This window comes from Ammospiza nelsoni, chromosome 17 (genome assembly GCF_027579445.1).
Source record: "Ammospiza nelsoni isolate bAmmNel1 chromosome 17, bAmmNel1.pri, whole genome shotgun sequence".
Classification (NCBI taxonomy): Eukaryota; Metazoa; Chordata; class Aves; order Passeriformes; family Passerellidae; genus Ammospiza; species Ammospiza nelsoni.
In genome coordinates, this window is record NC_080649.1 from 13,721,493 (window position 1) to 13,734,814 (window position 13,322).

Sequence of the window (13,322 nt, forward strand, 5' to 3'; positions counted from 1 at the left end):
TGTGCAGCTGCAGCACTGGGCCCCTCGCTGGCTGTGCCCACTCCAGCCAGGACTGAGCCCCCCCAGGCACAGCCCGTGCTGGGGAGGTGCTCCTGCACCTGGGACAGAACTGCTCCCAGCCCTGCCTGGAGCCCTGGGGAGCACAAACCCTTCTAGAGCAACCCAAACCCCCAAGGGCTGTAGTAGTGCAGCCCCTGAGCTAGCCCCAGCTGCAGCCCCTCACCTCTGCCCTCTGTGCTCCCCACCCTGCACCTCCCCAGCTCTGGGTCACCACGGGCTCTGCTCCAGCCCCCAAGAACGATCCCGAGTGTTAAACTTTCAGCAAAGCCATTTATTCCACTTTCCTGCTCCCACAGATCTCCAGGTAGGGACCCACATCCCCAACGCCCCAGAGGGAATTCATGGCACGGCTGCCCCACTGTGCCAGCACCCCAAGCGGGAGCCTGGCCACTGACATGGGCAGAGGTGCTTGACCAGAAGCCCCAGGCCTCAGCTGTGCCCGGTGCCAACACAGCCACGTCCAAGTCGAGACGGGGCATTTAAAAAATTGGATGTTTTGTTCCTTACAAATGAAAGGGGGACCTGACAGCAGCAGTGTGTCCCTGAAATCAAAGCGTTATTCTAAGGCTCTGGCGCCCTCACATAAGCACATGAACTCTCTCTGCAGGGGCTGTGCAGGTTGATCTGGGAAGCTCGCTAAGAGTTTAATGGCCATAAAAATAAAATCGCTTTTCCCTGCTTTAGACAAACCCAACCCCTCCCGGCTGGGCAGTGGGATCTCGTGGGCAGCACTGCAGCCAGCCACGGGTCGCAAAGTTAGAAGTCTCTCAGCTCACCCCCTTCTAATGGAGCGCCAAGGCGGCGCCGTCACTCCATGCCCTCGCCCTGCTCGTCAGCGCCCAGCCCCACCTGCTCCAGCGCCTCGGCATCGCCCTCCAGCCCCACCAGGTGCTGCTCAGCCCCCCCGTGCAGCATGCCCGGGTGCTCTGCCCTCTCTCCCAGCTCATTGCCCGCTCTAGCCAGCTCGTTGCCCGCCTTGTGGTGGTGGTGTCCCGCTGCCCCTCCGCCGTGGTCGATGGCCCCCTTCTTCGGCCTCTGCGTGGCAGCCACGGCCTCGGCCAGCTTCTCCTCCGGCACCATGTTCAGGATCTTCAGGGCAAAGAGGAGCTGGAACTTGGCCGTTCCTACGAAGGAGTTGGCCAGGAAGTTGGGCAGCCCGCCCATGCGATCCTTCTGGGTGTAGAGGGGCACACGGACCATGCCCATCACCTGCAACAGCACGGGCACAGCTCAGCAGGGGCCACAGCAGCACCAGCCCCCCCTGCCCCACATCCCCTCTGCCCCACACCCGCACCCAGTGCCCGCCAGCCCTCGGCCCAGGCTCGCCCTGCCCCTGTGCCAGGTCCTGCTCTCCCTCCCACACCAGCCCTGCCCTTGCTGCCCTCAGCCCCCTGAGTTCCTTCATTGCCTTTTCCCAAACCCCCTGGGCCCTGCTCTCCCTGCCCAGCCCCTCAGCCCAGCCCTGGCTCTGCTCCCCCTGCTGCCCCTTTGGAGGGATCCCGCTGCCCCATGCCACTATGGGGAGTCCCGTTTGCCCCTCCAGCCGTGCCCTGCGTGGTGGGGACACCACGGCCGACCCACGAGTGCCCCTCTACCAGGCCACAACCCAGAGCCCGCCGCCTCTGTGGCTCGCCCGGCTGCCGACACCCACCGAGCGCCGCGGGGGCGCGGGGGGAGGCCCTGGCTCTCCCGCTCTGCCCCGGCCACCAGCCGGACCTGGCTGCCCGCGAGCAGGAAGGCGCCCCCGCAGGGGAGGAACTCGGGTCACAGCGACATCACCAACCGAGGTCACGGTCCAGTCCGGGGCACTCGGCCCGGGGCAGGGGCAGATCCCCCCGGCTGCAAACGGCCCTCGCCCACATCCTGAGGCCGAGCGGTAACACGGGGCTCATCCCTGCGTGGGTGGACACCGGGAAAAGCTGGAGCTCAAGCTCACTACGCTCTGGAGCCTGCGGCAGACCCCGGCCACGGTCCCTAACGCCGATGCCACGGGCGGTGCGGGCACCTGCCGTCGGCAGCTCTACCTGCGGTGCATTCCCCGGCCGGGCTGGCCAGGGCAGCCCGGCAGACCCAGGAGGGAAGCGGCGCCTTCCCTGGGCTAAGTGAGAGCTCGCACACCCCTCCCGGGTGTCCCACCTCCATCCCGTGGTCTCGGGAATGCACCGCGCTGATCTCGATGGTGTGCAGCTCCTCCAGGGTGAGCTGCCTGGCGTAGAAGTGTGCCACCACGCGATGTGGCCCCTCTGTCAGGTGCGAGCACAGATAGTCAGCTTCCGTCAGGCGCACACAGCCTAAACCCAAGCCCAGCACCCGATTCAGACCGTCCTCCAGGGACCAGTAACGGCGATCCACGAACCCCCCGGGAAAGCCCAGCAGTCCGTCAAATCGCATCTGCATCTGCAATAGAGGCGCAGGGTGTTAATGGGGCACGGCGCGGCCCCCGGCGGGGGGCGAGGGGGCGTCACGGGGGCCTCCGGAGGAGCCGGAGGAGCGCGGGAGGCGTCGCGGCCGCTCCGTCGCGGCACTGCCGGCTCCGGCGCATCCAGGACCATTCACCGACAGCGGCCCGGCAGTCGGGGCTCCGCGCCCCGGCCGCACAAGGCCGCGGGCCCGGGGGCTCCCCCCCGGGCTCGGGCCCAGCCTGATTCTACCGCCCTGAACGGGAACTACCGCGGAGCCACCGCCCCTCAGCCCGCCGCCCCCGGAGCCCGCGGCCCGACCCAGCCCCGTGGGCCCCGACCCATCCCGAGGGCCCGCCCGCCGCCGCCCTGCTCCCGGCCCCGGCCTGGCGCGGCCTCGCCCCCCCTCACCAGCACGGCGTAGCGCAGCGGGATGCGGCCGAACAGCATGCCCGGGTTGGGCGCGTATAGCATGGCGTGGCACGAGTGGCTCCAGCCCGGGCCGAGCCGCATCGCGTCGTAGCGCGTCAGCGGTTTGAGCTCGGGCACGCCGGGTACGCCGAGAGTGGGCAGGGGCGGCAGCGCGCCCATGGTGGGCAGCGGGCCCATGGCCGCCATCGTCCCCACGGCCGCCATCGCCTCGCGCCACCGCCGCCCGCTCCGCGCACGCGCCGCGCCCACGACGCCGCGGGGGCGGGACCGCCGCCCGCCTCGGCCAATGGGAGCGCGCCGCGCGCCGCAGAGCCAATGGGCTCTCGGGGGCGTCCGCCAATCGCCGCGCGCGCCAGAGGCGGGGCAGGCGGCGGGCGGTCAATTAGGGGCGGGCAGGCTGCGCGCGCCGCTCGCCTCATTAGGGCAGCGCCGCGCGCGGGGGCCGGCGGCGCGCGCAGCCAATCGCAGCGAAGCGCAGAGGGAAGGCGGGGCGCCGAAGGGCATGCCGGGAAGGAGGCGGGGGCGGGAACGAACGAGCACTCCTGCGATGCCTTGGCCACGCCCCTCCGCGCCAAGCCCCGCCCCCGTCCTTTGGCCCCGCCCCAGCCGCTCCCCCCGCCCCCGGCCCGAGCCCCCCGCTCCCCCCGGTGCACACGGACTCGCGTGGCTGCTCCACGGGTTTATTACTACAAACATAGACGGGGAGGGGGGTGGGACGCGCCCCGGGACCCCCCGCAGAAGCAGAACAAGGCACACGGCGTGGGCAGCGCCGGGCTCTGCGGGAACGGGGGGCGCGGGGGTCACCCCGAACGGGCCGGGACGGGACTGACCCCCCCGTCCCCCCGCGACTGCCTCGGGCCGGGCCGGGGCTGACCCCGCACTCCCCCGGTGCCGCGGAGCCCTGCGGCCCGGCAAGGCGGGGAGGGCCACAGCTATGTACAGGGCAGTGACAGCAAAGGGCTGTGCTCGGTAAGTACAAAATATACATCGTAGTGTCCTTCATCCGCGACTCGGACCCCAATCCCCGCCCCGGCTCCACGGACACCTCCCACGGACAAACACGACAGCAGCCCCTACCCACCGCCAGCAAACATGCACAGGCTGTGCCGAACGCGCGTCCGTGCCACGGACACCCCGCGCTGGTCGCGGAGCGCCCGGCGGGCCCGGCGGCACCCGGGGCAGGGCCCGGCCCGCTCACGAAAGGCTCTGCTCGTCCTCCAGGTGCAGACGGGTCTGCTCGAAGAGAAGGGGCTGCGTGGGGCTGCCGGTGCCGCGGACGGGGAGCGTCTTGGTGAAGTCGGACGAGCCTGGGTGAGGACAGGGAGTTCAGGGCCGGCAATGGGAGGGCTCTGCCATCCCTCCCTCCCTGCACTGGGCACGGGAGATGGGGCTGGAGCCAGCCGCTCGTCCCCTCAGCTGCAGGCTGAGTGACACAGGACACTGAGGGGGGACACTGCCACGGCCTGGGAGATGCCAGCAGGGCCTGGATGTTGGTGGTGCCCAGGAGGCAGCAGAGCCCTCACTCAGCACAAACCAGCAGAGAGGGGTTTCTGCTGCCCGGTCTGGTGTCCTGGCACTCAGGGGCAGCAGGAATGCTGTGCCAGGAATGGGAAGGCAGCGAGGACAGAGGCAGCGGTGCAGCCTGGCTGGTTTGCTGCCCCTCCTTCCCTGTTGCCAGGGCCAGGGCCAGCCCTGTCCCTGCTCTCTGCCAGCACTCCCAGCAGGGCCCTGCTGCCCCACACTACAGGGATGCATAAGAAGAATGAGAAACGTACCAGCTTACTCCTCTATACCAACAGAGCAGGAATCAGGACCAAGTGCTGCCCAAGACAGGAGGGAGGAAGGCAGACAGAGAGGGAAGGAGACATTAGAGAGGTAACTCAGAACAGACTGCGACTCTACGGAAGAAAACAGGCTGCAACGACAACAGTCAGAGGTGAGGCCACGGCACCCTGGGACCCTCCCTGCCTGACAACACTGCCCCAGCCCCCAGCTGCTGGCCCAGAGCGCTCCCCTCCCTCACCCCAAAGCACACAGGGGGCCTTTGTCACACAGAGCTGTGCTTGGGAGCAGCTGTGGCCCAAAGAGGAGAAAGGAGGGGAAGGACAGAGACACGAGGGTGAGGGAGGAGGAGAGAGAAAGGGGCCAAGTCACCTCTGTGTAAGCCCCCCTTGCCCACCGCCCACCCTGCCCCCTGTTGGTGCAGGAGCGTTCCAGACCCGTTCCATCCCATGCCAGGGCTGTGGGGCACGGCTGCACAGAGCCCGGCCCCGGGGCAGCCCCGGCCCCAACGGCGCGGCCGTTACCTGGCAGGAACACATCGACCGGGGCGTCGCTCTCGGAGCGCGTCAGGCTCCGGCTCTCGCAGCCGCCGTCCTGCAGCACGTCCTCCACCGAGGGCGGGCGGCTCCCTGGAACCAGCCCAGAGCGCGGCCCCTCAGCCCCCAGTACGGACCAGGGTGCTTATGGCCAGGGGGCGTCGAGGTCTTGATGTGAGGAAGCTCCCCAGGCCCCCCCCCCAGCCCCACTGATGTGCCAGGAGTGCTGGTGACACTGGCCCGGGTCACAGTGCCACAAAGCTGCCCATCACTCCTCTGCCACCCCATCCTTGTCCCCTCTGGGTGCTGACTGAGCACCACAGACCCACCCCAAGGACCAGAGACCCATCCGGTGTGCCCAGTACAGTGGATGTGCTCTCGTCAGGACCCCAGTGGTGTCCCCAATAGTGCAAAGAAAGCTCATGGCATGGAAAGCTCTGCTCGAGTAAAGCTCAGAGTAAGGTGGGATGCTTGGCAAATAAACCAGGGAGACCTGTAGATTTTGCTCCCTCACCTCCAAGAAAAGACCCTGCACCCTTCCCTGGTGAAGAACAGAGCCCCAGAGATGGACTTAGGGGGCTGGATGGTTCTGAGCTCATTTGTTCATTCCCCAGTTGTCTCTGTCCCACCACAACAGCCCTGAACACCGAGCCAAGGTCTGGCTGCAGCCACACCTACCCTGCTGCACCGATGAGGCCTCCTCCATCTCCTCCCCTGCCACGCTCTGTAAGGAGGGACAGCACAGGTTATTTCTGCAGCTGGAGCCTTTGCTGTGCCATTCTCCTGCTCTGGCTTCCTCCAGGGAGCTGTGCTTGGGGCCAGGGCTTGTTCCAGAGCAGGAGCAGGGGGCTGCCCCAGTGCTGCAGCACCACAGGCTGGGATGGAGGGCTGGGCACTGCAAGCTCCTAATGCCCAGCTCCCACCCCTGCCCCAAACACTGCAGGGCTTGCCCAGGATGCTGGGGAAGGTCAGCTCTGCCATGGCTCCAGCTGAGTGGTTTTCCACTCCCAAAGAGGTGCCAGGAGCACAGGGAGTGGCTACATCCTTCCCCATGGAGCCTTAGGGGTAAACAAGGCAGCCAAGACTCTTGGCTCAGGGCAATGGTCCTTCAGGAGGCACTTCCATGTCCCAGCAGCCCCCCAGCAGAGCTGTGTCTCAGAAGCCCCCCCCAGCAGAGCACACACTCACCTCTGGAGAGCTGGTTTCCCTCAGGACCAGCTCGCCCCCGCTCAGCACCGCCTGCGAGTCAGAGTCCTCGGAGAGCTTCTCCTCATCCTCCTCGTGGATCGGGGATGAGGGAGACCGTAGTGTGCTGCAGCAAGAGAAACTCCATTTGCAGGGAGTTCCCAGCACCCTGGGGCCTGGAGGATTTGGGGGCAGCACAAGCCAACTCTCATGAGCAGCAGCTCAGACTGGGGAGCTGGATTCACCAGGGCCTCCAGTGCTGGCCACATGGAGAACAGCAGCAGGGTGGAACAGAGCCAAGAGGTGCCAAACTCCAGCACAGCAACAAGAGCCCAGGTCCCACGCTGCTCCTCACACTTTCAGGGCTCCCTTCCCAGGTGAAAATCTGGGCTGGAGCACAGTGAGGAGTGCCAGGAACAAACCCAGTCTGATCTGATGTGAACAGCCCCATATCCTCACCCAACCCCTCCATCACAGGGCCAAGAGAAGAGCCTTCAGACAAGAACTACAGGATCTCCATTCAGCACTTTGTGCTCTGAAATCCAGGTCACTCCTCTCCCCATTCCTTTGCTCCTGAGGAGCTCCATGGAAAGCTGAAATCCACTAAGGTTTGGACATCAAATGTAAATTCTAGGACTAAGTGCATTGGGAAGGAGACATTTCCATCTGAAGTCTTTGCTGTGGGGGTGGTGAGGCCCTGGCACAGGTTGCCCAGAGCAGCTGTGGCTGCTCCATCCCTGCAAGTGTCCAAGGCCAGGCCAGAGACAGCTTGGAGCCACCTGGGATAGTGGAAGTTGTCTGTCCACAGAGGGGAGTTGTAATGAGATGAGGTTTATGGCCCTTCCCAATGCAAACCATTTTGTGATTCTATGATTAAATTCTCCTCGTTAAAAATCCTCTTTCTTTTGGTGACAGAGGGAGACTCTTAGGAGATACAAGCTGTAACCTCAGGTTGAACACAGGGACAATATCCCAGTTCCCTCCCTGGCACAAGTACCTGCTGTCCTCCTAAACTCTGGGTTAGCTGTGCTAGCAGTGACCAGCCAGAGCCCTCTCCTGGCTCTCAGTTCTGTGGCCACCAAGCCTCAGGGCCTGCAGGAGGAGTGGCCCCATGCCCTGCTGACCTGTCTGGGGACTTGCTGCGCTTGCCCTTTTGGTGGGCAGCCTCCAGGGCTCTGTCCATGGCCGCGAGGGGGCGGCTGGCCGGGGCCACGCCATCCACCACCCCCGAGTAGGAGATCTCGTCGTAGAGCGGCGCCGAGGGCAGCGAGGGCGACACTGAGCGCAGCCCGTTGAGCGCCTCCAGCAGCGAGATGGGCTCGTAGCCTGCGGGGATGTTGTCAGAGCTCTGCAGTGAGAAACAGGGGGATGTTAGGGAAATATCACAGGATGGAAGCCCCCTGCTCCCCAGGCAGCCCATCCATACAGCCACCTCGGCTCCTTGCCTGCACAGCCACAAAATCCCCTCAGGGAATGCTGGTGATGCTCCAGGCAAGTTCCCAGAGCAGTGCTTGAGAGATTGGGCATCCCCCTGATGTGCTTTCAAGAGCTGGGCAAGGAGGGCGAGGCAGCAGGCTCCTAAAAAGCTGCTATAAAATATGTTTGGATTTTTTTTCTCCCCTGAAAGTTCCTCCAGTGGTTCAGAGACCCTTCCAGCTCAGTGAGCATCCCACTTGTGCTCCCAGGCATGGAACATGCAGCTGTTTCACAGCACCACCAGTGCACCAAGGCAGAGCTGAAGGAGGGGAGCTTGTATGCCGCAGCTGAGAGATGGTTCTTGAACCTACCCCACTTCTCCCATGTGCTCTCACTGCTAACACTGGTTCCATGCACAGTCACCTCTGGTAAAAGGCAGGAAAGGGATCACAGAACCACTGACCTCATGGGGAGGAAGGAAAACCACACCAATTCCCATTCCCTCTGTAAATCACAAAGCTGCCACTCAAAGAGACCCTTGCAAAGCCATTAAATCAACACAGGTTTAACTCCAAAAATCCTCCTGATCATAAAGACCCTGTGGACCCAGAGAAAAATGGGGTTTATGCTGCAGCTCAGGAGGCCACAGGCAGCTCAGCCCAGTCTGATACAAATCAAGAGGTGACACTCCCACAGCTCAGGCTACATTAAATTGAGCTGTTTCAGCCCTGTGTCCTCCAGAAGGTGTTTCTAAGTTGTACAGAGGATGGCACCATGCTGCTAAGCCTGGCCATGAACCTCCACAGCTTCTGTGTGCCCCATGTCCCAGTCACACCTGCAGATGAACCTGCCCAGCAGCCTGGTCCAACACAGCCCCTGATTGGTGAGAGCTGAGTGCTGAACTGACTCACCTGTGGTCACAGGAGGAGAGGGAAGGATGAGTGTGGTCAATCACCAGCCCACATCCCAGGACTGGTCCTGTGAGGGTTAGGAGCTTTGAAGATAAACAGCTCAGCTGAAGAAGGAATGGGCTCCCAGCTGCTGCCACCTGTAGGTGGTGGGGCCAAAAGCCATCTCCAAAAAATTTCATCTGCAGACAGCAGCCCAGCTGTGCTATTCTGTGTACAGAAAAGTCAGGGAGACAAATCCCCCTGGATTCCTGTTTGGGGCTTTTTCTCCTGGCTGCCTGTTGCTGTGGGGAAAGCTCAGGTTGCACAGCAGAGCTCAGAGCCTGTAGGAGGATTTCCCACCAATGGCTAGGACACCCTCACTGGGATACCACTCCCTTGTGGGACACTCACACCAGCCCCCAGGAACACTGCCAGTGCCTGTGGGAGCCTTGCAGAGAGCCAGGTCAAGCCAGAATGGTTCAAACCTGAACCAGCACTGGGTTTTCTCCAGACCTTCAAGCCCAGCAAGTTGTGTCCCTACAAGGCCGAGCATCTGAGCTGGCCTGAGCAACAGAAAACTGCAATGTCCTTGACAGAGACGGCAGCCATGGCTGCATTTGATGGGAGTACACAAAGAGGGCACAAACAGCCTGCCTGACCTGGGGGCTCCCTCAGGTTTCCCCTTCCCAGCTCCTGGAGCCCCACAATTGCCATCCATGCTGTCCCCAGCACAGCACTCCAGTCACACACTGCCAAACCCACTCAGAGGCTCCCCAGCCAAGACAAGCTCCATCCTTCCTGTTCCTGTAAAAGCAAACCAGCCTGAATGCAAGACCAGCTCCAGCTGCACCTCTACATGCCAGCACCACAAACCACACCAAGATGTGCCCACACCAAACTGCCAAGGGGATGAGGTAAGTGCAAGGAAGCTTTTGGGTGAGCTGTGGGCACTGCAGCTTGCCCACAGTCCTATGAAGCTGTGAAAACATCTTGGCCAGGAACCATAAATCAGCCAGGGACAGTCCCTGAGAGGCAGCACCAGAGCCCTGTGCCAAGCTGTTCCTTCTGGCTCGTTCCTCCACAGGCAAACCAGGGATGTCAGTGATCATCTGTGCAGGGTGTGAGCATCTCACTGCAATGTGAGGGACGTGGAGTGTCACAGCCTGGCAGGGCACAGGCCAAACCCAGCATGTCAGCAAGCCCTCGTGGTGACACTGCCACGTGCAGGTGACACTGCTGGCAGAGAGCTGCCAAGTGCAACCAGCAGAGTCCACTTACTGTTCTCACTTCCCTCCTAGGCTTCCTGCTGGGCAGGGAGACAGAGCTCACCTTAAGGGGTTTAAAGGGGTGCTGTCAAGAGAAAACCATGTTTTAAAGGAGTTGTTTCTTGAGGTTAAGTGACAGGAAGAGACACAGCATCTCCTCACCTTGCTGCAGGTGACAGCACCTGTGTCCTCCACACACCACACTCTGCTTCACAACCCTCAGGCCTTCAGCCCCCTATTCCTCAGCCCCAGCTGGAGGCAGCAGAGGGCAGATGGACAAACCCAACCTTTTCCTGTGACAGTATCTGTTCCCATGAAAGCCTGTAGGATGACCTAGACTTGTCCTTCTCCTCATTCTAATCCTGGTGTCTCACCAGAGCCAGCTTTGAAGATAAACAGTGCTGCTCAGGCAGAGAGCTGCTGCCCTTCCCACACTGGGACATGCAACTGGGCCCTGATGCCACCAGCATGATACTTCCCATCCCACACTCCCTCACATGCATGCCAAGACACCAGGGAAGCTCCCATAAGGAGGCTTTTCTACTCCCATGCTGGAACCCCAGTGCCAAGGGTATTTTATCTGTGTGCTACCACAGAGATGTGTATGCAAGGCAAACTGGAACCCCTCTGCCCTGTTTTCACAGCTCCCACCCTGTCATGCCCAGAGTCTGTCACTTTTCTGTTGGGCCAGGCAACAAGAAACCTTCTCATCCTGAGATTTCTGTGGGTTTGTTTCCTTTAATCCAGCAGGTTGATAAGAAAAGGCAGCACTGCTTGGGAAGCCCTCAGTGGAGGGTGTGACCAAACCTCCTGAGGTCCCAGCCATCAGTCCAAGCAACTCAAGCACCCAGCAGCTGCTTGCTGAGGCTGAGAGCAGCAGCCAGGCTTTGCACAGGGCTCAGCAGGTACTTACAGAGTGCTCATCATGGTCCACACTCTGTGCCAGGACAGGGCTGAAGGACACTGGTGACAAAGCCCCCGGCTTCTTCCTCACCGCCCGGATCTGCAGCAGGGCACGGAAAGCTACAAGAGAACAGGAGGTGGTGACTGCACTGCCCAGCAGGGCCAGGACAGCCAGGGCTCCTGCCCAGGCAGAGGCTGGCCTGTGGCAGGGGCACTCAGGGACCCTGCAGATGGGGCAGTTGTTGGCCTGGTGGCCAGAGCTCTCAGGGACCCTGCAGATAGGGCAGTGGCTTGCCTAGTGGCCAGGGCAGTGGTGGCGGCCTGAGGCTCGGCACTCACACAGCCTGCAGATGGGGCAGTTGTTGGGCTGGTTTTGGGGCACTCAGGGACCCTGCAGATGGGGCAGTTGTTGGGCTGGTTTTGGGGCACTCACAGACCCTGCAGATGGGGCAGTTGTTGGGCTGGTTTTGGGGCACTCAGGGACCCTGCAGATGGGGCAGTTGTTGGGCTGGTTTTGGGGCACTCAGGGACCCTGCAGATGGGGCAGTTGTTGGGCTGGTTTTGGGGCACTCAGGGACCCTGCAGATGGGGCAGTTGTTGGGCTGGTTTTGGGGCACTCACAGACCCTGCAGATGGGGCAGTTGTTGGGCTGGTTTTGGGGCACTCACGCAGCCTGCAGATGGGGCAGTTGTTGGGCTGGTTTTGGGGCACTCAGGGACCCTGCAGATGGGGCAGTTGTTGGGCTGGTTTTGGGGCACTCACGCAGCCTGCAGATGGGGCAGTTGTTGGCCTGGTAGCGCAGCGTGTCGGCGCAGGAGTTGCAGAGGCAGAGGTGGCGGCAGGGCAGGATCAGGGTGTCCCGCAGGTCCGACAGGCACACCACGCACTCGTTGCTGTTGTCGCTGTTCTCGTCGTCTGAGGGCTGCAAGGAGAGGCAAAGGGGCTGTGCCAAGCTGCCAAGGAACAGGAGCCTGGGGGAATTTCCCACCCAAAAGTCTAGAATTTCTTTTTTGCAGCTCTCAGCAGGGGCTCCTCAAGGAGAGCAAGCTGTAGCCCACACAGCCCTGCTCACACTCCTTCCTCTCAGGGCACTGGGAATTCATGGCAGAGCTGTCCTTCCCCACAGCCATGTTCTGTTCAGAGGGGACACATTATGGGGCAGAGATCCCCTTGACTGAGGCTGACCAGGAACAAGCTCCTGCCTCCCATCCTGGTGGCTCCAGGGTCAATAGAGAAGTGAACTCTCTGGTACTCTGGCCTTTCTCCCCCACACACAGAGCAGCCCCAAAAGGAGCTGTGTGCTGCCTGTCATTCCAGCCATGTCTAGCCCAGCTTCCACAAGTCCCCTGAGCAGGTGAGTGATTCTCCTGCATCCCCTGTGCTGGCACAAGCTCTGATGCAGCTGCAGGAGAATCAGCCCAGGGTGCTCACCTGCCCACAGCCACCCTGCTAAAAGGCTCAGTGTGCACCCATTTGACATGAATGTGCTTCACACCCATCTCTCTCAGAGCCCCACAAACTGGATCACAGCCACTGATCAAGGAGAGAAACTCCCTCTCCAACCACAAGACTGTCACCAGAAAACTCCACAGTCTCCCCACTGATGTCACAGAAGTTGTGCCAGAGCCCACCACAATGACCCAGGATGGGGGGTACCCTCCACCTTCACCTGGGGCCCCTTTGGTCACCAGGGCTAACACGTGCCAGACCAGGGGCAACCTCAGTGTAAACAGCATTTGTGCTGCTGCCACATCCTCACTCTGCCTTTTATTGGAGGGAGAGCAGGCTCTTTGCTGTCCCACTCACATGGTTTGCTGAATAAGGAAGAACAAAAATGGCCCCAGGCCACTTGTCTGATGGGCCAGGATTGCTGGATCATGAGAATCATCACAAGACCCAAAAAGAAGCCCTCAATCCTGTTCATTCCCTCCCTCAATCCTGTGCAAGAAAAATCTTGGAACAAAAGACTTTTCCCTCCTGCCTCTTCAGGTGCTGTTGGCAGATAGGGACCACAGGATCCTGCTTGTCTTGCTCCACTGTGTGCAAATACTGCACTCCACACCCCAGAGCTGTGTGATCCCAAGGCCAGCACTGGGTACACACACCAGGTATAGCCCAGGTGGCAGCAAAGGGCAGCTCTACAAAGGCTACAAGAATAAATCAGTCACACAACCTGAGCAGGGCTGTGCAGCAGGCTGGGATCCAGCAGCAGCTCCTGCCTCAAGTTTCTGGTTATGGCATTTGCATGTACATCCCTTAGGGGTGCTGTGCTTTCTCCTGCTGGGGAATGCAAGAGGAATGCAAGAGGAATGTCTCTGGACACTACAGGAACATGCAGAACACCCAACCAGAACACAAAGGAGACACAAGAGCAAAGCACAGACACCAGGCATGACTGCCTTGACTGCAGTGACACAGCAACACTGGCTCTCTACAAGCCCCAAAAATCAATGC

At 61.6% G+C, this 13,322-nt stretch overlaps 2 protein-coding genes across 5 annotated transcripts in view; both read right to left on the reverse strand.

Moving 5' to 3' along the window:
* Nucleotides 1–310: 310 nt before the first annotated feature.
* Nucleotides 311–3,109, reverse strand: NUDT16L1 (nudix hydrolase 16 like 1). The gene is made up of 3 exons (XM_059484265.1): nt 2,871–3,109; nt 2,197–2,457; nt 311–1,269 (listed from the first exon to the last, which is right to left on the reverse strand). Exons 1-3 carry the CDS (start codon nt 3,093–3,095, stop codon nt 868–870), a joined length of 888 nt encoding a protein of 295 aa, XP_059340248.1. The 5' UTR covers nt 3,096–3,109; the 3' UTR covers nt 311–867.
* Nucleotides 3,110–3,557: 448 nt separating this feature from the next.
* The window catches only part of MGRN1 (mahogunin ring finger 1), a 48,844-nt gene continuing 39,079 nt past the window's right edge, over nt 3,558–13,322 (reverse strand). The window contains exons 10-18 of one of the 4 annotated variants that reach the window (XM_059484178.1): nt 11,631–11,790; nt 10,879–10,988; nt 9,979–10,050; nt 7,519–7,742; nt 6,398–6,521; nt 5,888–5,933; nt 5,198–5,302; nt 4,667–4,711; nt 3,558–4,198 (exon numbers count right to left, since the gene is read on the reverse strand). In XM_059484178.1, coding sequence (XP_059340161.1) covers nt 4,671–4,711; nt 5,198–5,302; nt 5,888–5,933; nt 6,398–6,521; nt 7,519–7,742; nt 9,979–10,050; nt 10,879–10,988; nt 11,631–11,790 — 882 coding nt within the window. In that variant the 3' untranslated portion in view covers nt 3,558–4,198; nt 4,667–4,670. The remainder of the gene's footprint in view (nt 4,199–4,666; nt 4,712–5,197; nt 5,303–5,887; nt 5,934–6,397; nt 6,522–7,518; nt 7,743–9,978; nt 10,051–10,878; nt 10,989–11,630; nt 11,791–13,322) is intronic. The other 3 variants (XM_059484179.1, XM_059484176.1, XM_059484177.1) reach the window with 3 other exon arrangements.

Excerpts from the sequence above, each read along its gene's own strand:
- NUDT16L1 (XM_059484265.1), bottom strand. The coding sequence starts at position 3,095 with ATGGCGGCCGTGGGGACGATGGCGGCCATGGGCCCGCTGCCCACCATG. Across the intron at positions 2,458-2,870 it reads CGCTGCGCTACGCCGTGCTG|ATGCAGATGCGATTTGACGG; the intron begins GTGAGGGGGGGC and ends CCTCTATTGCAG. Across the intron at positions 1,270-2,196 it reads CCCGAGACCACGGGATGGAG|GTGATGGGCATGGTCCGTGT; the intron begins GTGGGACACCCG and ends GTGCTGTTGCAG.